General features: G+C 46.7%; 1 protein-coding gene across 3 annotated transcripts in view; it reads right to left on the reverse strand.

Annotated features, from left to right (window-relative positions):
* Nucleotides 1-21,643, reverse strand: part of LOC144178902 (sodium-coupled monocarboxylate transporter 1-like) — a 368,331-nt gene that overhangs the window by 6,868 nt on the left and 339,820 nt on the right. For 2 of the 3 annotated variants that reach the window (XM_077707046.1, XM_077707054.1), the window contains 3 exons: nt 19,907-19,993; nt 15,710-15,867; nt 2,974-3,074 (listed from right to left, as the gene is read on the reverse strand). In XM_077707046.1, the coding sequence (XP_077563172.1) occupies nt 2,974-3,074; nt 15,710-15,867; nt 19,907-19,993 (346 nt within the window). Of the gene's footprint in view, nt 1-2,973; nt 3,075-10,773; nt 10,871-15,709; nt 15,868-19,906; nt 19,994-21,643 lie in introns of all 3 variants that reach the window. The other variant, XM_077707060.1, reaches the window with a different exon arrangement.

Below are 21,643 nucleotides of genomic sequence, written 5' to 3' on the forward strand. Positions count from 1 at the left end.
AATGTAACGGAAGGCCACCTCATCACCTTCTTCAAAGTTTAATAAGAGGCGATCGGTGGTATTCCTACCATATCTTTTGAGCGGGCGGCCGCACTGGTGCTTCGTGCGTCCACTGCTCCCAGGCAGCCACAAGTTTTGCGCTTCTGACTTGAGAAATGATGTGCTCATCTAGCAGCGCAGTTCGCACTACTGCACTGGCGTTCCTCATCGACGTTATTCTCAAAGAATACGTCTTCCAAAACTTCGGCCATGTTGGAGTCAAATTGATTTCAACCGGTTTTGCCTTCTCTCTTCGTTCTACTCTCCGTTTCGAAGGCAAGGCAACCTTGTGTTTACGTAGCGGGTGCCTTTCTATGGCCGTGTGCCACGCGCCAGGCCGCCGACATGGTGGCACGTAGGTCGAATTATCCTTAAAGGAGCCTACGCGTTTTCGTATATTTAGCGGGCGTTGTTACGCATAGACTTCTATGGAGCTTAACCAGACCGGTTTCTATGCTTCGGATCGCCCATAGGTTAGAATTATTGAAGTTCCAATTAACGAGCTTTCACTGTATATCGCTTTTCAGGAATAACTTAATTTGCCGATATGCGCCAGAGCGTAGGCCCAATCTTTTACGACGTCAGCTTGGGCTCGATTCTCTAAAACAACGGCCGTCGTTTCGAAGCCAGGGGGTGTTGGCATGCAAACACAGGACCTCTTGTGTGGGGGTGTCGCTTGGTGGTGCGGGTGGAAATCACGCGGTGCGCCCCGGAGGACCACCTGGGGCACAAAAAAAAAACGGCGCGCAAAGCGGCAGGCACAGTAAAGGCCGAACCGCATGGAGCGTTTTTTCACGCGATTCGCGCGCGTCGGCGTTGCGCGTGCGTTTTTTCGACGCCCGCGTCGACGATTCCGCGCCCGCGGCAGCATCTGCCTTGGCTAGATTTTGACGCGCGTCGCGCGCGGCAGTGGGAGGAGCCTGGCGACTTGCGCCAATGAGGATGCGCTTGCCTCATGGCGGTGGTTTCGAAGCGTTCGAGACCGCCGGGGATGTTTAGGCTTACCACTCCAGCATATATTGAATGGACGCTTTCACTAGCGGCGCGGGTGATGTTTTATAGTTCCGTTTTCACCCACATTATAAGCTCCTTTACCGCACAAGCAACTTCGTGCGTGCCTTGATCGGCATTTCAGAGAGCGGTTAGAAGCGGCCGCTCGAGCTCCCGACACCAATTCGCTGCCGATGCCGCCGCCATGTTGCCGCCGCCGGTCGCGGCGCGCGCAGCGTGAGGGTGGTTACGCGGCAGCGTCAGCGCGCCTGTGGCGTGCGCGGCGCGTTTTCGCGAGCAGAAAACGCTCCATGCGGTTGACTCTTAAGCGTCGTTTTCCGCGTCATTTTTTGCCACCATTGTTTTAGAGAATTAAGCCCCTGTTATCCGCAGCTCGACGAAAAATAGAAACTTTTTCTTATGGGTAGAGGTTCGCCATGTTAGAAATAAATGCACGGCATTGGACCAAACGCAGCGGAATACGTGTTGGATAACCTACAAGATGAGCCTTACGACGTACCAGCAAAGCCGTACTTTGTACGTCGGGGTTCAGGTTCCCGTTGACGACGCTAGACGTCGAAGTACGACGCTAGGCCTAACGTTGGCCTGTCGTATACCTTTGGCACCGCGTCCACCTGCTGCGCATTACCTTCGTAGAAGCGACTTATACCTTAGAAATACGGATGGCTTGCACAAATGTTCCTTCAAGAAAGAAGCTTCACAGTCAAGGATTAACCTAGAGGTTCCCGAACCTCTCCCCAAATGGCAAGAGGTTGGCTGATGGAGCTTTCCCCATAAAAGTGTGAAAAATACCATTGACGCGCCCTGTGCGCCTACTTTCCTTAGCGAAAGACGGACTTTGAGCTAGAGTAGCCTGTCTTAATGAAGAAGCTGGCGATGGTAAATTCTTACCCGACCCTATCATCGCGTCATCGCAATAGTTGGTTCTCACTTGAGCACTTATATTAGCTTGGTTGCTAACCTTATTTCTAGAAATAGACTGCGGAATTTCTGTTCAACTAGTAGGGAATAAATAAATCAGCCACCAACGTATTTGCCCACTTCACGACTATGCAACATTTGCTGCAGTAGATAACCACAAATGCCTGTATTTTGAGGCAAAAAAGTTTTTTATTCGGAGCTCGTCGGCGGGTATACGACACTCCTCTGGATGTGAACCTTCCAAAATACTCGCACTCCAGCGCTAGCATCCCTCTACTTCCACTGCTTAATGTACAGTGTGCTACCAAGTTTTTGAACTTAAAGGCTGTAAGAAGGCAGCAAAAATATATAACAAATCCTTCTCCCATTTCTGACGTTTGACGTTTTCAGAGCAGGCAATATCCGTAGATTGCTAAGGCAGGCTTCCAGGTACACCCTGCGCTCAGAGGTAACGGTGTTCTTGTGTTCGCTGGGGTGTGTTTAAGTGTCCTCAATGCTGACCGCCGATCGCAGTCGCTTGTAGTGAAGGGCCACTACTCTTTTTTTTGTACATGTATGCGAATGTGCTGACAAGTGTTCGATCGCTGCTGCAAAACAAACACATCAAAACAAACACATCAAAACAAACACATCAGCGGAAATGTGGTTAAAAAGTGGCACTGACTGCGTTGCTGCCTAAAATTGGTCGAACTTCACGGTCGCTTGCTACGACGTTTTTGTCAGAATTCAGGAATTGTCTTGCGGGCAATATAAATCAAGCCTAATCAGACTTCTTACTATTTTTTTTTTCAGTTTCATTCAGCGTGTTCCGGCCAAAGTTTCAAGACTTTTAAAATGCGCCAACATGCCGAAGCCTGCTATTTGGTCGGCTAAGCACGGCCTAAAACATCTCAAGTCTGCTGAGATGAGAAACAAATTGTACAGTACATTGTACATAAAGCTTTATGCATACAGCTCAAAAAGCGCAGGTTCACGAACCAAACAGTGACGAATGGGCCTCACCTGTAGCTAGGCTCACTGCTAGTCCTGCGCCCACTGTAAACAGAATGCAGAACAGGTTCATCCAGCAAGTGCCGATGCGGTAAAACCAGAACGCCTCCGACCTGTCGCCGCAGGGATATATGCATGAGTACATTTTCAAGGTCACGATATATAGCAGTGAAATTACACGCTCTTTCCCTAATAAAGCACGTACTTTACAAAAGCATGTGCCACGAAAAATCAATATTCCTAGTAAAAAATATACAGAGCTAGAACGAAAGATGAGGACAATACCAACAACGTATGGTCACCTCTATAAAAAGCACGAACGATTCCGCTCTGAGAACGTGGATGACCACCACATCGTTTTAGCACATGACATAGAAGTGACACAAAATTTAGATATATGTTTGCATTGGCTGAGCGCTGTTAAACCAAGTTTGTCGCTCTATAGATCAATAGATAAAACGACCACACACTTGCACCGTAAAACAAAACAAAGACGCTGTTCGGCGCAGTGGACACTCTAGACAGAAACGCGCAAAAAACTGGGTGCGCCCAGCGCCTCCTTGTATCATTTTCTTATGCCACATGCGCTTACCCTGTCCCCTTACCCCGTCTCCGCACCCTAAACTTGGAACAAACGAGCGCTTGCAGCTTTCACTGAGCAATCACACGAGGCTCAGGTTCGACTTTCGCTGAGCTCGAAAGCCAGATTGATGATATTATGTACGATCCCTTTTCTCGAATTGACCTGGAGTACTAATAGGCTCCACTTAAAAACACAGTTCAATTTCGCCCACTAGTTTTTACATTGGTTGTGTAACTAAACTGGACGACGGTCCCGGTCTGAGGACGGTGTTTTAAAGCAAAGCTTTTTACCTCTACCCCCCAAGGGTTCTTTCGCGACCGTTGGTGTCACCAGAAAACTCCAGCGAACAAATAAAAGAATTTACTGGCACCGCCGGGAATCGAACCTGGAACTACTAGACTAACAAAGCGAGAGCCCGTTGCTTTACCGATTTAGCTACGAGCCCACGCGATGACGGCGATGACAGGTGGTGTACCCACCAAGCACATCTACGGGTTTACCCCCTGCGTTCTCGCTGAATGCACGTGAAAGCGTCACATCACCGCTCACGCCCGTCCAGCGGCCCTGTGCGCACCTTGCTCATGTGCTAAGAGTTACAAAAATTAAAGGAAGCTCACACCAATGCATGACATCGCACTTCTAGTACGCCAATGTGCTAAAGCCTGTGGCCTCCAGTGTTCGCGTAAACAATCACAGCTCCTTCTCGTCCGCCCTCATGCCAAACCAAGGCATACATTCAAATACTCCTTGATGGGCAGGCCATCACTCCAAGCCTCAGTATCAAGATCATGGGCCTACATCTCGAGGCTAAAACCAAGAGTGGCGTCTCCTTGCAGCGCCTCAAAAACAGCATTAATCAAATCATACACATGATCAGGCGAGTTGCAACCAAGAAGCGAGTCCTAAAGTGTCCTCTCGAGAGTTACTTACGTGAACCCCCTGTGTTCTTCTCGACAAGGAAGACATAGAGATGCTTTATATAATGATTAGAAAATGGGTCGAGCAGGTCATTGGTTTTCTCATGAGTGCGTACACACAGAGGCTGCTTAGCACGGGGCTCCACAACACGGTGGAAGAGCTGATAGAAGGCCATTTTTCTAACCAGAAGGTCTGACTCAGAACTGCGATGGGTAACCGCATGCTTCACCAGATTGGATGGCAGCCCAGAATGTCACTCCGATTGACGTATTCCCAGACTCTTGGAGACTAAAACTAGAGAGGCTCCCTTTGCTATGAATATGAACCCCTCACATGACGAGGGTCACCGAAAAGCACGGGCTCAAGCGCTAAACACCACCCTCGGTGTGGATCATGCAGTTACCTACACAGACGCCTCCAAACATCGAGGGCAGTAATACGCCATGATCGTTGCTACCTCCAGGACCAACCTCCTTGCGTGTACCTCGCTTAGGACCCAAGAAATGGCGGCAGCAGAAGAGGCAGCAATCACCTTGGCTCTCGCTCAACCAGGGGTTCGGACGGTAGTCATCGATTCCCAGCAAGCCTACTGGAATTACCAGTAGGGTTGGGTGTCCTGACTTGCACTGCGGATGCTAAAAAACCACTCCCCAAACGGTTCCATTCAGCTCATCTGGACACCCCCTCAAGCTTCAATGGAGGGCAACAAATACGCCCACCCAACAAGCCTGCGCTTTTACCTCTCGTGCTATGGAGCTGCACGAGGGAGCTTGTCACGTTCAGGGAGATAACGCACCATTATCGCCTTCTGATACAGACCGTACCTTCGCCTTACCCTGACCTTTCGAGATAACAACAAACTACTGTACGGCTCACACAAACCGGGCTCCTTCCCACAGCCTACGCGTCTTCACTTAATGTATCCGAATCGCTACGACGCTGAATTCAAATTTTGCTCAGAAGTAGGAACACTTCGCCTCGTAATCGGGGTGTGCAACTTTAGCCCTGATTACCCTTCTCTCTTTCCGTGAACTACCCAACAAGAGCAATGGGAGATGCTGCTGTCCAGGCCCTCTCTACCTACCCCGCTTGAGCGGGTGGACAGAACACAGGCCGCGCGGACTGCATATGGGCCCCACACAAGAAGGAATTACTCCCCAGGGCTGCACTCTGGGCCGTTCAGAAATCTGAACAGAAGTATTTCTTCCGCCTCCTCCTCCTTCTCTGCCGCCAATCTCGCCGCCTCCGTCCGCGGCGCAGAGACGGAGAAGTCAAATCGTCTAACACCGGGTTGAAACTTTAATTTTATAAAAAAAAGTTTCCACGCTTGTGCTACACCAATACAACTCAACCAAACACCGTTCATGCATCATGCATTGATTTAACCTTACCAAGAATATCTCTTTGAAGTAACAAATGGTGTTGTTAAGTGCAATTCACTTTTCTCTGGTTTTACTATTTGTAGAGCGATGTGAGTGAATTTAAGCGACGTCGCATGGGAAATCGTCATGAGTGCCGTTTACAGCTTTGCTTTCCAACCACATTCACGGGGTGGATTGGAGCGATTTTTTTTCGGCTTGTTTTCTATGTCGGTATTGCACTCAGTGCCGGCTTGCATTTCTTTTATTTTGAATTCGTGTGCGAGATTAGATCTCACCTTTTTATCGCGTTCTGATAATGTCGAGCATTTTTGAAACTACATCAATTCCTTTATAGCCTCGTGTGCGTAGCATTCACATATTTTGGCTCCTTTTTTAGTGTTATCTTAAATATATTGATTATTGCTGTATTGATATGTTCTTTCTACTGTTATCTTAAATGTATTGATTATTGTTGTACTGTTATGTTCTTGCATTATTGCTTATGTTATGTTCCTGCATTATTCTCGTTGTGATTCATGCAACATTTCCGTGTTGCTTTCCTTCAAGCCTATGTTGCTGACATTTTTTTATCATTTCGACTGCGTTTATTGAATATAATGACGATGAAGAAAAAAATCGCTCCAATCCACCCCGTGAATGTGGTTGGAAAGCAAAGCTGTAAACGGCACTCATGACGATTTCCCATGCGACGTCGCTTAAATTCACTCACATCGCTCTACAAATAGTAAAACCAGAGAAAAGTGAATTGCACTTAACAACACCATTTGTTACTTCAAAGAGATATTCTTGGTAAGGTTAAATCAATGCATGATGCATGAACGGTGTTTGGTTGAGTTGTATTGGTGTAGCACAAGCGTGGAAACTTTTTTTTATAAAATTAAAGTTTCAACCCGGTGTTAGACGATTTGACTTCTCCGTCTCTGCGCCGCGGACGGAGGCGGCGAGATTGGCGGCAGAGAAGGAGGAGGAGGCGGAAGAAATACTTCTGTTCAGATTTCTGAACGGCCCAGAGTGCAGCCCTGGGGAGTAATTCCTTCTTGTGTGGGGCCCATATGCAGTCCGCGCGGCCTGTGTTCTGTCCACCCGCTCAAGCGGGGTAGGTAGAGAGGGCCTGGACAGCAGCATCTCCCATTGCTCTTGTTGGGTAGTTCACGGAAAGAGAGAAGGGTAATCAGGGCTAAAGTTGCACACCCCGATTACGAGGCGAAGTGTTCCTACTTCTGAGCAAAATTTGAATTCAGCGTCGTAGCGATTCGGATACATTAAGTGAAGACGCGTAGGCTGTGGGAAGGAGCCCGGTTTGTGTGAGCCGTACAGTAGTTTGTTGTTATCTCGAAAGGTCAGGGTAAGGCGAAGGTACGGTCTGTATCAGAAGGCGATAATGGTGCGTTATCTCCCTGAACGTGACAAGCTCCCTCGTGCAGCTCCATAGCACGAGAGGTAAAAGCGCAGGCTTGTTGGGTGGGCGTATTTGTTGCCCTCCATTGAAGCTTGAGGGGGTGTCCAGATGAGCTGAATGGAACCGTTTGGGGAGTGGTTTTTTAGCATCCGCAGTGCAAGTCAGGACACCCAACCCTACTGGTAATTCCAGTAGGCTTGCTGGGAATCGATGACTACCGTCCGAACCCCTGGTTGAGCGAGAGCCAAGGTGATTGCTGCCTCTTCTGCTGCCGCCATTTCTTGGGTCCTAAGCGAGGTACACGCAAGGAGGTTGGTCCTGGAGGTAGCAACGATCATGGCGTATTACTGCCCTCGATGTTTGGAGGCGTCTGTGTAGGTAACTGCATGATCCACACCGAGGGTGGTGTTTAGCGCTTGAGCCCGTGCTTTTCGGTGACCCTCGTCATGTGAGGGGTTCATATTCATAGCAAAGGGAGCCTCTCTAGTTTTAGTCTCCAAGAGTCTGGGAATACGTCAATCGGAGTGACATTCTGGGCTGCCATCCAATCTGGTGAAGCATGCGGTTACCCATCGCAGTTCTGAGTCAGACCTTCTGGTTAGAAAAATGGCCTTCTATCAGCTCTTCCACCGTGTTGTGGAGCCCCGTGCTAAGCAGCCTCTGTGTGTACGCACTCATGAGAAAACCAATGACCTGCTCGACCCATTTTCTAATCATTATATAAAGCATCTCTATGTCTTCCTTGTCGAGAAGAACACAGGGGGTTCACGTAAGTAACTCTCGAGAGGACACTTTAGGACTCGCTTCTTGGTTGCAACTCGCCTGATCATGTGTATGATTTGATTAATGCTGTTTTTGAGGCGCTGCAAGGAGACGCCACTCTTGGTTTTAGCCTCGAGATGTAGGCCCATGATCTTGATACTGAGGCTTGGAGTGATGGCCTGCCCATCAAGGAGTATTTGAATGTATGCCTTGGTTTGGCATGAGGGCGGACGAGAAGGAGCTGTGATTGTTTACGCGAACACTGGAGGCCACAGGCTTTAGCACATTGGCGTACTAGAAGTGCGATGTCATGCATTGGTGTGAGCTTCCTTTAATTTTTGTAACTCTTAGCACATGAGCAAGGTGCGCACAGGGCCGCTGGACGGGCGTGAGCGGTGATGTGACGCTTTCACGTGCATTCAGCGAGAACGCAGGGGGTAAACCCGTAGATGTGCTTGGTGGGTACACCACCTGTCATCGCCGTCATCGCGTGGGCTCGTAGCTAAATCGGTAAAGCAACGGGCTCTCGCTTTGTTAGTCTAGTAGTTCCAGGTTCGATTCCCGGCGGTGCCAGTAAATTCTTTTATTTGTTCGCTGGAGTTTTCTGGTGACACCAACGGTCGCGAAAGAACCCTTGGGGGGTAGAGGTAAAAAGCTTTGCTTTAAAACACGATACACATTCACAAAACACTCTACTTGTTTATGTCCTTTGCGTCCTCTCCGTCGTATGTAACCAATAGGCTCATTCGACAAAAATAAGTAACACGTCCATCTTAGCGTTCCTGGCATATCCCCCCGTCATTTATTGCCGAGTAGCTTTTTTTCATTTTGAGGTTGAAGCCTGCACGCTAAGTAACCCCATGGTTCAGATATGGCACAATCCACTCGAGTTACGAACCAATGCCGCCAACAAACCATGTTCCGGGAATAACAGTATAGTGCGTCCATTGATTCAAAAATGTTGTGCGGTGGCATTGCGCATCGTAGAACGTCATGTTTGCTTTGCGTGAAACCACGGCGGAGACCAAACTTCCGAGTAACATCGTATGCTCGACTTCGTCATTCACCAAAATCTCAGTATTGGCTGCATGTATTCGTCAACCTGAGGCTTGGGGTAAAACTGAACCATTGTGTTTGGTGAAAATGTGTATTTAAACTCTGTAGCGACAATTTCTAGTTTGTTTGTAAGCTTTGTAACTTAATGCCTCGCAAATTTTAGGAGGCTGTCAGGTATGATAATTAAGTTAATAAGCAGAGTTGCCGGGGAGAAGCATTGAATCTCGTCGAGGCCATCACTGGGGTTTTTATCTAAGATTCGTGCATGAGCATTGGCCATCACTATCGTACAGCACGCAGTGATGACTGCCTTAAGTTAGTCGTACGGCTGGTGAATACGTGCACATGGGGAAGTACGCAAGAGGTCTTCGGCGTAGGCCATTTCTGCCAGTGACCCCTTGCGCGAGCCAAGGATGGAAGCCAGAACCGCCTTCTTTTCTTTATGCTCCTGTGGCCTTCAATGAAGGAGTCTCTAACTTGATGGCTTCTAACGACATGCGCACGACAGCCAGCGATAACGTTTGGTGTGCAGGGGGGTCTGTGCACCCCATATGTAGATCTATCTTCCATTCGTCTGCGAAGTCCCCATTTTCGCATCTCACAGTTAACCATTTCAGCCCTAGATTTCTTATTTCAAGCGAACATTGTTTTCCTCGTGTTTTAGTACAGCTTTGGACCTAAGAAGCACAGAAGTGAAACATTAATTGCGCTAATAGTGGGAAGCATTTAATAATTTACAGGCACGACAGTTAAGTCATTAGGCAAATAAATGTTTTCCTTTCTTGCGAAAAGGATTTTTTTCTTTTTGTCGTAAAACTAATGGCACTCTGATTTTACAAAAAAAAATGTGCTGCTAATTCAAGTATTTACAGATTGATAGACATTTCGACAAACCGAAATTTCCGTGACGACCCGCACTGTCGTCATACCCTGTGTCCACTGAAGATTCTTCTGTTTCACATTGTCCAGACTCGCAAAAACTCAACAAAAGTAATGTCTTTCGCAAGAGGCACCTTGAACCAACCTCTCCCACAAAACTAGCAGTTTTCGTTTTGTTACTAAGGCGCTAGAGGATATTACGTGTTGTGTCGTCAAATTACGACGTCAAAGCCGAAATGGTTGAACCTCCCCTAATGCAGCCTTTTAAATAAGCACGTGTAGGAGAGTGTGTTGTGCTCAATACAGCGCATTATGTGCATGCACCGCCACACATTCCCCTGCCTTCGCACTCACACCATCCTCCCCAAACTCGTCTTCCGCAGGCCCCCAGACAAAAAAAAACAAACTGCATCGTGCAGTGATCAGAAACTCGCTTTCAGTGTATCTGCAAGTTCCCGAAATCGCCTTTTTGAGGACTCTAGCCAGCAAAAGAAGGGCTGAAGGAGACCTAAACGGAGTCTGGACCAGTCGAACACGAGGTCCAGGGACTTTTGAGGTAGGGCGTCTCCCTGTAGCTTTTTCCATAGCGGACATGTACAGTCGGCAAAAGGCTTGTCTATAACGCTCGAACGCGCTGCCCCGGACTGCGCGGGAGACACATAGTGATAACGCCTGGTTTGAGATAGGTAGAGAGTGAGCGGGCACGGCCCGTATCAGCGCGACGGCTGTGTCCCTCCTCGCTGTGCCCGTCGCCTTGGCTTTCACACCTTTTTTAACCGTAATAAGCGCTGCATGCCTGCGTTGCCGGGCCGGGAAACAAAAGCGGAGATTACCCGTCTTAGGGCGCGCTGTGCGAGTTTTAGATGCGAAGCAGCTCTTGCTCTCGGCTCCGTCGTCCGTCGTCCGTCCGTCCGCACCTCTCCTCCTACACTATAAAAAAAGAAATAGTTAGCGGCGCCTGGTTTCAATCCCACGACTCTCTGGCCGCAACGAGAGGTACGTGGCGCTCCTCCCACTGCGCTACAAACCGATCAGGAGCAAGTGCTACGAACGCGCCTTATGTCCTTGACTCATTCAAACTGCGTCAAGAAGCTACTGATACAACGAAGGCACGCGAAGCTGAACGTCAACGGAAACGACTAATTGAAAACTTTAGAGGAGGATGTTGAATTTCCTGTGGTAAAGCTGTGGCGGGAAGCGCCACGCGCCTTGCAGCTCAATCAGAGAAGAGGACGAAGAGGGCGGGAAGCGGGGTAGGAGCGTGAGCACGCAATAAAGAAAGACAAGAACCAGGAGGTGTTCGATCAGGTAACGCCGGTGTCGGTCTCTTCGCTGTCTCTACGTTTCTCTACATTTCTATGTCCCTACATGGGGGTTCACACTACGTTCCCATTCATGCTCCGATAAATGAAACAACATAACGGCAACACAATGGAACCTACACGGAACCCCTATGATGCTTCGCATCCTCCTCATGGTTCCCCACGGGAAGATGGTGTAATTTTTTCGTCTGCATTAGCTTTGGCGCACAGCTGTTCATTGCGTTATCCTTCTGCCAATAGCTGCATAAGAACCGCGTGCATCACTATCCGGTTGATAGGCTCGGCTTTGCACGTCACTGCTGACGGGATAACGCCGCAATACTTAATGCACTGTGCAAGCAATTACGGACCGATATCTAGTCACTCTAAAACACCGGCAGCGATGCGTTTTCGGCGGTTGTTGTTCGTTGTCTTGCATACAGAAAAAAAAACTCATGTCAAAATGGCGTAGGGCGCCGCAAAAATTAAGCGTTGCAGGTAGTTAAACGCAGCCAACGCTGTACTACTATTCGCTAATCTCCACCATTCTTACCCGGCCCGGCAGTGCAGGCAGCGCTTCTCACGGAGAAAAAGGTACGGAGGGCAAGGCGACGGGCACAGCGACAAGGAAAACAGCCATCGCGCTGATGCGGGTCGCGCATGTGCACATTCTACCGGTCTCAAACCAGGCGTTTTCCCTAGATGTCTCCTGCTCAGTCCAGAGCACGCCGCTCGCGCGTTATAGACAAGCCTTTTGCCTACTGTACGTATCAGACATCGTTCCTCAGCCCGCACCGTGGCACCTCACCAAGTAAAATTTGCAGCTTTGAACGTGTGTGGGTCGGGTACCCCCGAGAAACAAGTCGTCATGCGTTTCCGCCGCACTCGCCTGGATAACGCTCCTGTGCCGGCGATTAAAATTAAAAGTGAGGTGCGAGTGACAACGCTTGGTGGCCCATCCTCTGCGTTGTGGGGGGGGGGGGGGGGGGGGGGGGCATTTTGCCGCACGCAGCACGTCTCTCAACCGGGTTTTTTTTCTGAGGAAGGTGCTGTCTCATTCCGCTTTCAGGTATAAATTGCGCATTGTTGATGGCGTCTATTTGTGCGGTTTTTGAGGTGAGAACCAGTGGTAAAAACGCTGCACAAATAGGCAGAAGACACAGACGGATGGGCACTGTGTCTTTCTCTTTGTGCACCGGCTTCACCACTGGTTCTCACCTCAAAAACCATGAACCAACTGACCGATCTTTCTACCTTAGGCACCTCTTTGTGCGGATTGCGTTGTGTGGGCACCATGGCATGTGCTCAAAGCGGCCTGTATGCGTTTAAGAGCTTGTTCACCCATCGTGATGCGGCCAGGTTGTCGGTCATCCACTGTGTGCTAGCATGTCCAATTCTAAGGGGTTGGAGTTTTTTAGTTCGTATTACTGGAAGGCCGTCTTATCGGGCTTAAACTGCAGTCCCCGCGTTGTTGCGCCACGTATAGGTTTAATTTCGAGTCATTTCGTTTCATTTTTTCGCAGCAGGTATTATTTCTGAAAGCTGTGCTTGTTTTCCCCTATTAGCTTGGTTTCTGACACTTTAATTCGATATTTTCCACATAATGTCCACATCAGTACACTCCGCGGCCAAATAGGCCGCGGCTCGAGAGCGCGTGGCAAAACGCATCGCCGCGCCATTTCACGTTGCATTTCTGGTGTCGAGACATGCATGCGCGCGTGCGCTTCCAACGGCGCTCGCTCTTCTGTATTTTCCTTCACTTCAAGCGGCAAAGCCACGCACGTTCAGCGACTGGCGATAGAGGTCATTTTCTTTGCAACATGCCTCGCTGGAGTAGAAGAACTGCGCATCAAACAGGTCTTGTACCAAGGGGACAGGACAGGCGAAGACGGACTGCCTTACAGCCAAGGCCGAAAGTGAATTTCGCGTTGCTCGCTCTGCCCCAATCTAACAGATAGCATATCTTGCCCGTCTCGGTAACGAACTTCTACACGTTGATTGCATCGCGTCTTTGTATTTTTTGCCTGAAGCATGCACTTGGTTGGTAACTATAAAGAGCACACCAAAACGGGAAGGAACCGAGGCGAGGAATAGTTTATTTGAATAAAGTGTGATGAGAAGTCACCTTGCACACGTACTAAAACAGGCATTGACGTGGAAAAAAAACGCGAGCAGAGAGCATCGCAGTCGTGGATTTGACAAAAAAGAACAAAAATAAGCAATTGGCTCGAATACGTTTTGAATTGATTGCGACAGAGACGCACTCAATTTTTGCTTTCAGACCCTCAAACAAACGCTATAGCCCTTAAGATTAAGATATCAAAATCTCATTGTAATGCATCTATTGTCACAGCCAGGTAGATAGAGCAAAGCACACTTCACTCTCGCCGTTTGCGGCCAAGCGTGTGCCAGCGAGATGTGTTGAGCATAAAAGTGACCCTTAGGGCCAAGCGCTAAGGGTCAGGGTAGTGCACGAGGGCTGGACGCGCACGCACACATGTGTGTCTCGACACCAGAAGTTCACCGTCAGATGGCACGGCGATGAATTTTGCTATGCCCTCGCGTGGCCCGGCTTGTTTTGCCTTTCTCCATACCATGTTGATTTTGTGATTTTGGCTCCCACTTTGGATCCACAATGCGATTCTATGGCATTATGTATCGTGCATACCTTTTGGCTCGTGCAACAATTGCTGTTTACTTGTGTTAGGTGCTTGTCAACTGTATTTTTATGCTGCGATGTCGGTTGTGGTTTCTGTTGGTGCTTTTGAAGCCATTACTAGACGGCTGTAATGTCCGTAGAACGGCGCCCCCTGTATTTCATCAATGTACGCCCTTGAGGCAGGCAAAGAATAGTACTCGCTGGGCTTTTCACCCCGCACAGCACTTGCTAAACTGGTAGCGGGTACTTTTATTGCACTGGTGTTGTGACGAGTGTGGAAAAGGAATCACGGCACTCCGCTTTCATCTCCACCGTCCTCTCAAATACTGATGGTGCACTGCTGAAGAGTACAGCCCCACAGCCTACAGAGTAGGTCGTTTCCCCAATCTCCGATTCTGTAATCAGTACGCCGATGCTGTATAGGCTGTCATGGGGAGCCCCATGCAAGGTAGTCTTGCTGTCGTGAGCCGCGTTGAGACTTTGTGCCCCTCAGCCAACAGCGAGCAGTTTCGGCGTATCCTCGGGAAAGAAGCTTTTTAGCTTTTACCCTTTCTTTGCGCTCTTATAGCGATACCATCAATAAATGCTTCTTTTTCGCTTGATATTGATTGCAGTCACCGCTTCATGCAGTTTCACAGCCTTCACTGCAAAATGTAAATTCACTGCTCGTCATGCTGCGCTGAATATGCATGAATCGCGGGAATAAATTTGCAAGGTAAAAAGACCCGCATATATGCACACACAGATTCCGTTTTGGCATTATGAACACTTCTTTTGGTTATCTCCCACTACACTAGAAATTGCTAGCTGTAGCTCGATTTTTTTTAAAGGAAGGTGTTACTCATCTGGTTGTGGTAATGCGAAAATGTATTTCCTATGCAGTGGAGAATCTTTAGCAATCTTTTTGTACCACTACGGTTCATGTGAGCCAACAAGAAAACCTGCCGGTGAAAAAGTGAATAGAAGGCTTTGCTGTTTAAAATTAATAGAAAATGCTTCGGCCAAGCTTCATTGGGGTTAACGGCAATTATCGCATGGTGGCGGTTTTTAATGCACAATATTTTCTTCTGTCATTACCTATATTCTTGCATGCTTGATTGTACGTTTTTTTTTTCATTTATTCTATTTCATTTGTTTCACTTAATTTTTGACAGGAAGCCTGCCATTTCCAAAGCAGGCACCCGTATTGGCTATCTGTGTCTAAAAATACAAACCCAGTCGGTAGCAACGCTGCACACACAGAGACCACAATGTTTATTTGAAGCACTCCCTTATGTATATTTCACCAAGTTCTTCAAATGAACATTTGTTGTGAGTCAAGTGGCTGTCCTTGAGGTAGTTTTCTGCGTGCAGCGTTTCTATCTACTGGTTTTGTATTTTTAGACACCATGAACCAAGAAGCTCAGCTTTCCACGCTAGTCCACTGTTGTTGCGTGTAGCAACGAGGACGCCGGTTCGATTCCCAGCCGCGGTGGCCGCTTTTCTGATGGAGGCGAAAAGCGAGAACGCCCGTGTGTTCGAGATTTCGGCGCACGTTAAAGATCCCGCGGTGGTCAAAATTAATCCGGAGCCCTCTACTACGGCGCCCCTCATCGCCTGCATTGCGTCGACACGTTAAACCCTACAATCAATCAATCAATCAATCAATCAATCAATCAATCAATCAATCAATCAATCAATCAATCAATCAATCAATCAATCAATCAATCAATCAATCAATCAATCAATCAATCAATCAATCAATCAATGTTCTGTGTAGCATAGTGTCTGCACAAGCTCTTATCAGGAGTAGGTTTCGCGGGAACATACCTGTCATTCAAGAAATGTCCCGGGGAGATGTCTGTCACGTTGTACGGACAGCGGTCGAGGCTGACGTCCATTCTCGGCGGTTGAACACCAGCAAGACTCCTTCCCACCGAGTGCCACAGCTGCAGCACTAGCGCCACGAGAGTGGCTGAAGCAGCGCCCTGGGCAAGTTGAGTTGGGCACCATTAAAGGGACCCTGCAACACTCTTTGAGCAGTGCAAGTAAACCTGCGCGAAGTTTTCATTACGGTGCCATGAAAACCTTAGGCGAATATTATACGTGCACGTGAAGCAGTGAGGGCACAAATCGCTGTGAAAGACGCGGAAAAACCAACCATGCTCTCTTCAATTTTTTTCATTATGCACCCCTGGCATAGCCTAAACGACGTCATATCGGCCAGGGCTGTCTTATGGGCTGTCGCTGCTAAACTTCGCGGCTTATTTCTAGCATTTCGAGTGACGATCTGTCGTCGTCGGTGCTGTTTACCAACCTCTTCTATGCCTGAACCTGTACGCACAGTAATAGCGTTTCTTTTGTGTTTTGAGTGTGCACAGAGTTAGAGTGACGAACTCAATACTCTTCTTTCAACGAGACCACTCTACAACAAACGTTCATTGCTTTAAAAACGTCCTACCAGACTGTGCGCTTGCTTGCGAGGAGGCAGCCATGCGTGCTTTTTTTTTTTTTTTGTGGCACCAGATTGGAAATAGGCCCTTCTACGTTGCGGAGAAAAGGAGAAAACTCCTTTGCCTGTGATATAGCGAAGGCCGCCGAAGAGAACGCCGCGAGCCCACCCCTTCTCCGGGAGAGAGCGCGCAGCTTTCGTAGCGTTGTCCGCGGTCGAGTTAGAGGGAACAATTATGCGCGATTTCTCATCGCGCGTAGTTTCGGTGATAGAAAAGAGATTATCATAATTCTTGGGGGAGGAGATTGCTGGAACAATAGACTTTACCCCAAACTTCATTCCGAGTAGTCGGTGGTAAGTGCTGCACGGTCCCTTTAAGAGTGCCACCTCTCCGATACTCTATCGCATCACGTATCCTGTTTACTGGCAACTCAGCGTTTATGTCAGGAGAGACAACTGGCGGGTTCAGGGACTGTGTTTTTGTGAGGGATTCGAATCGCCGCCCGGGTATGTTGGCAAGGTAGGAAACCACTGGCGGTTGTTTTGACGGGAGATCAGAGAGGCGTGTCCATTCGACATGTTTGATTTTTACGACGATTTTATATTTAGCTCCTTGTGAACAGGGGAAAATATATTTGAAGTTATTTTGTGGAAAAAAATGTTCCCTTCCTAAAAAAGAAATCCTATTGTCAATCAATCAATCAGTCAACCAATCGGTTTATTTCCCAGATATACATCTGGAGAGGTCCATGGGCTAAAATCAGACTTAACCGCTTGACTAGGCCCATGAACCCTTCCACAACAGGGTCAGTATAACGCATGGAGCTTTTATACAAACTCTAACAAAATGAAACATATGGATACACACTGATTTTCACACAATGAAATACACAGCAGGTAACAGTTTCAGTACATAATTTTGAAAAAAATGCAATTTCACAAATTCAAACAAAATGCAAATATGCAACGTCATAACGCTCTGAAATATAAAACATTAAAATCTATAAAATTGTATAAAATTTATAAAAACGCATCAAGAAAGTGGGAATGGGAGGGGAATGTATAAACAATAGAAATAACTAAATAAGTGGGCTATCAGCAAAACCATTTGCACTGCAGGGAGTGATGTTTATCAATCAATGCATGGCTGTTTCCAGTTTACTCTTTGGTGGCAAAAAAAAACACTTTAGCTGTCCTAAAGACAAATTAGCTGCAAAATCGTATCTATTTAGAAATAGTGGGAAGTTGTGCTCTAGTGATTGGAACTTGTAGTTATTGCGAAATTTTCGCTGGTGCCAGTTGTCTTTGTTACGGGTATTTATAGGGTGAGTTTGGGCCTGGAGTGATGCCAAATGTATGAGAAAGTTTTTTATCGGTAGCGAAGAAAAGTAGAAGGAGCGGAGAATTCGGAAGTCGTACATGTAATTTGCCTTGATTATGTTGTAACGTGGAAAGAAAGTACTAGTGGAACACGAATAATCAAGGTTTGCAATATGGCGAACGGCTTTCTTTTGTAAGATGAGTAGTTTATTGGTGTTTTGTTTAGTTGTAGTAGTCCATAGTAAGCTGCAGTAATTTATATATGAGGCAAATAAAGCATTGTAGATGTTCAGTTTAACTTTTTCTGGTAAGAATCGTCGCGTGCGCGCTATCGCGCCGGCTACAGAAGATAGTTTTTTACAGGTGGTATCTACTTGTTTATTCCAAAAAAGCTGGGATTGGAACGTTACACCGATGATCTTGTGATCATTTAATAATTCTACATCATGATTGGCATATTCAAGTGTATATTTCAGTTCAACTCTTCTGTTTTTAGCTCGGAATAAAACTTCTTTTGTTTTCGTCGGATTAACCTTAATTCTATTTGAACTTGACCAATGAAATAATTTATCCAAAACCGCGTTACATTTGAGCATTAGACTATTCTCATCAGGACCAGAAAGAAGTATAGTACTGTCATCGGCATATATTACAAATGTTGCATTTAAGTCAATGTGCGTAATATCATTTATATATAAATTAAAAAGCAGGGGACCTAGCACGCTGCCTTGAGGAACACCATTTAAAATTGGTAGAAAAATAGACTGTTCACCAGAAATATGCACTGACTGCACTCTGTTTCCTAGATACGATTTCATAAGTGTTAGGGGCTTCCCACGAATTCCTGATTGCGATAACTTTTCGGCTAAAATAATATGGTTTAGACAGTCGAAGGCTTTACTAAAATCAATAAAGAGTGCTAAAGTGAACTTATTGTTTTCTATATTTTACAATATGTGCTCCTTAATTGTTAGCAAGGCGGCTTCAGTGGACCTTCCTTTGCGAAAACCGAATTGTGCATTCGTAATGATACTTCTTGCTTCAAGATAATTAGACATACGCGAAAAGATTAATTTTTCTATACATTTGGAGAAGACTGGTAGGACAGATATGGGCCTGTAATTTTTAGGATCATTTTTATCTCCATGCTTAAAAATTACCGTTATTCTTGCTCGCTCATTTTATCTGGAAACAACGCATGCTGAATAATTAAATTGTAAATATGAGTTAGAATTGGGGTAATAAATTCTAGGACGTACTTAACAGGTTTAATTTGAATGTTGTCTATATCTAATGCTCTACTATTTTTTATACTCATAAAAGTTCTGTATACTTCGAAATCACCAGTAGGCTCCAAAAAAACGCTTCCAGTAGGACCACTAATAGGTATTTGGAGAGCAGTAGTCTCCCCAGCTGGTACGTCAATGTTTGTAAAGTACCTATTGAAGTAATCCGCAAGAATTTTCCCACATAGTTTATGGCCATCCTGGACTATGCTTTCGATTGGTGTGTTTATTTTGCCGCGGCCTAGAGAGTCATTTATTAGTTTCCAAGCAACGTCTGGTTGTTTTGAACAAATTTCATCAAACAACTGCTGGTGATATGCTGCCTTAGCTTGTCTTAGCTGATTATTTAGTTTGTTTCGTGCTTTTTTGAAAGCTGTCAGGGTATCTCCAGATTGTGTTTTAAGAAAGAGATGGTAAAGTTTATTTTTCGACACGGTTCACGGTCTACACGGTTCACCGGCGCATATAGCAGCTCGGGGAAATTTTGAAACTTCTACCACTGTAAAACAAAACTACTGCAGATATCGCCCTAGTTCTTTTTTGTAAGTTAGTCGCAAAGGATTTACCTATTCATCTATGGCATTCAGAGCGAATTTTTAAAATAAAATTTGCCGAATTGAAAACATTTTCTAAAATTGCCCAAATTTGGCACCTTTCCCTCTGCAACTAAACAAGCTAGGTAGCTGGGACCGAACCCACGCCTTTCGATTTGATCTCGAACGCCTTACCACTTCGGTACGGGATTCGAGATCAAATCGAAAGGCGTAGGTTCGGTCCCCACTCTGGGCGCGTGTTTTTCTTTCGTTCTTTCTTTCTTACATGTATTTAAAAAATGTTAACTTCACTAACCATAGTAAAAAAAGAGCCTAACTCCCCTAGGCCTACTTTGGCGTTGTAGGCTGCCGACCCATCTTTCTGTGTATATATATACACGCTACAATGGTCTTCAAAAAAGGTCATTGCACTAACCTTTGTATTGGACCAAGGAATCCATAGCGCGAGGAGGAAAAGTCCGGATAGTGGGCCCGATATACTTCCACAAAGCACAATGGTCACCTGCGAAAAATTACGTATCTTACTACCAAAGCCGAAAGATAATGGCAATACTCGGCAGCAAAATAAAGGCTAAAATTTTCCGAGCCCAATAGTTTCTAAATTCACTGTGTAATGAAGCAATTGCTGGTGGTACTTGAGAGGCAGTGTAGATTCTTTCCAGGTGCTATAATACACGTTCAGGGCGTTTAAACACAAGAAAAGAGAGCCGCGGAAGTCAAGGGGCTAGTTCACGAAGTAAAAGCTTTACAAGAAGCTTTGGACGAGAGGTCAAAACAAAATTTATGTCCCTAAAACGCGCTGAGGGGCACTGGCGACGAAAAAGACATCTTGCCCATGGCGTTCCTGTAGGAAAAGAAAGTGGCAGATGACATCTACGTCACCGTCTTAAGATGTACGATGCGATACCGTTACTTCGACTCCGAGGTAGCGTTGGTTACAGAATTGCTGCATTTACGATCAATGCTTCACGAGCACAGAAGGTCAGCCTAGAAAAAGACTAACATCAAAGGTGTTGAATCGCCGTGGCCCCGGAGAGAGACAGGCCATCTGTGCTTCTGCGGCTTAAGATGTGAGCTTCAGAGGTGGCGGGTTCGGGGTTTGGGTCAGTTTGAACGAGAAGGTGTCAGCGTCAGTGTTTCAAAGGGCTTATTCTGTTATATCTATGCTGGGCTAAACGACTTCGCTTCCTTTGCGAAGATAGAGAGAGGGTGAAGATTTTTTGTTGAGGAAGAAATACTTTGGGTTTAGGAAAAGGGGGCAAAGAGATCTCACAGAGCTCAAAGGCGGAACTTGAAGTTTAGGGCCCCAGATGCAGCCGCTCTTCTCCTTTCCCTCCCGATCACCTCGCGCTTATCTTGAGGTAACGAGCTGGTCAAAGCTGCCTCCCAAAGCTGACGGAAGTGGAACATGTAATGTGTGAGTTGCTCGCCCCTGATCCTACCTGTGTACACGGCTAGGTTGCGTGGAAGAGGGTGGAACCCGATATTAGCTGAGTTTTAAGGAAATGTATGACGTTCTCACCCAAAATCTTCGCCCACATTTATTCGTAGATACTTGTGTTGGTTTATCCTCCACAGAGTTTGCAGTTCTTCGGAAATGAGACCCCCTTGTAGCACGGGGGAAGATCGTGTTCCTAGGCGTAGGATTGCGAGACGTTCTTAACCTTTTTCGGAGAGGGTAGTGCGGTCGTCATGCCTGCAAGGTGCACGGCATGTGGGTTTGCGTGCCTCTTGGTTGGGGCCTCCTCCTCCAGACCCTTATTTCCGAGTGTCCAGGTGACGTTGTTAACTTTCTTCATTGTGGATGCGACTATCTTGCCGAAATGCTTAGGTATTCTCCCTGCAGCCGACAGTATAACACCCTTTGACAGCTCGTTAATACAGCAAGTCTCGCACTTCAAATACCTAGGAGTAATTTTTGACTGTCATTTACACTGGAAAAAACAAATGAATAGCGTATGCAAGAAACTAGCTTTTGGTTGCCGCGCGCTCTTTAAGGCGAGATATTATTTTCCATACGATGTACGACGCTCCCTCTACTATGTATTCTGTCATTCACATATCAGTTATTGTTGTGAATCTTGCGGGCAAACATATAAAACCTACTTGTCGCCTTTACTTCGTATGCAAAAACGAGCACTGACTGCGTTGA

The sequence above is a fragment of the Haemaphysalis longicornis genome, unplaced genomic scaffold (genome assembly GCF_048455015.1).
Source record: "Haemaphysalis longicornis isolate Haplotype H1 unplaced genomic scaffold, Haemaphysalis longicornis Haplotype H1 scaffold_1, whole genome shotgun sequence".
Lineage (NCBI taxonomy): Eukaryota > Metazoa > Arthropoda > Arachnida > Ixodida > Ixodidae > Haemaphysalis > Haemaphysalis longicornis.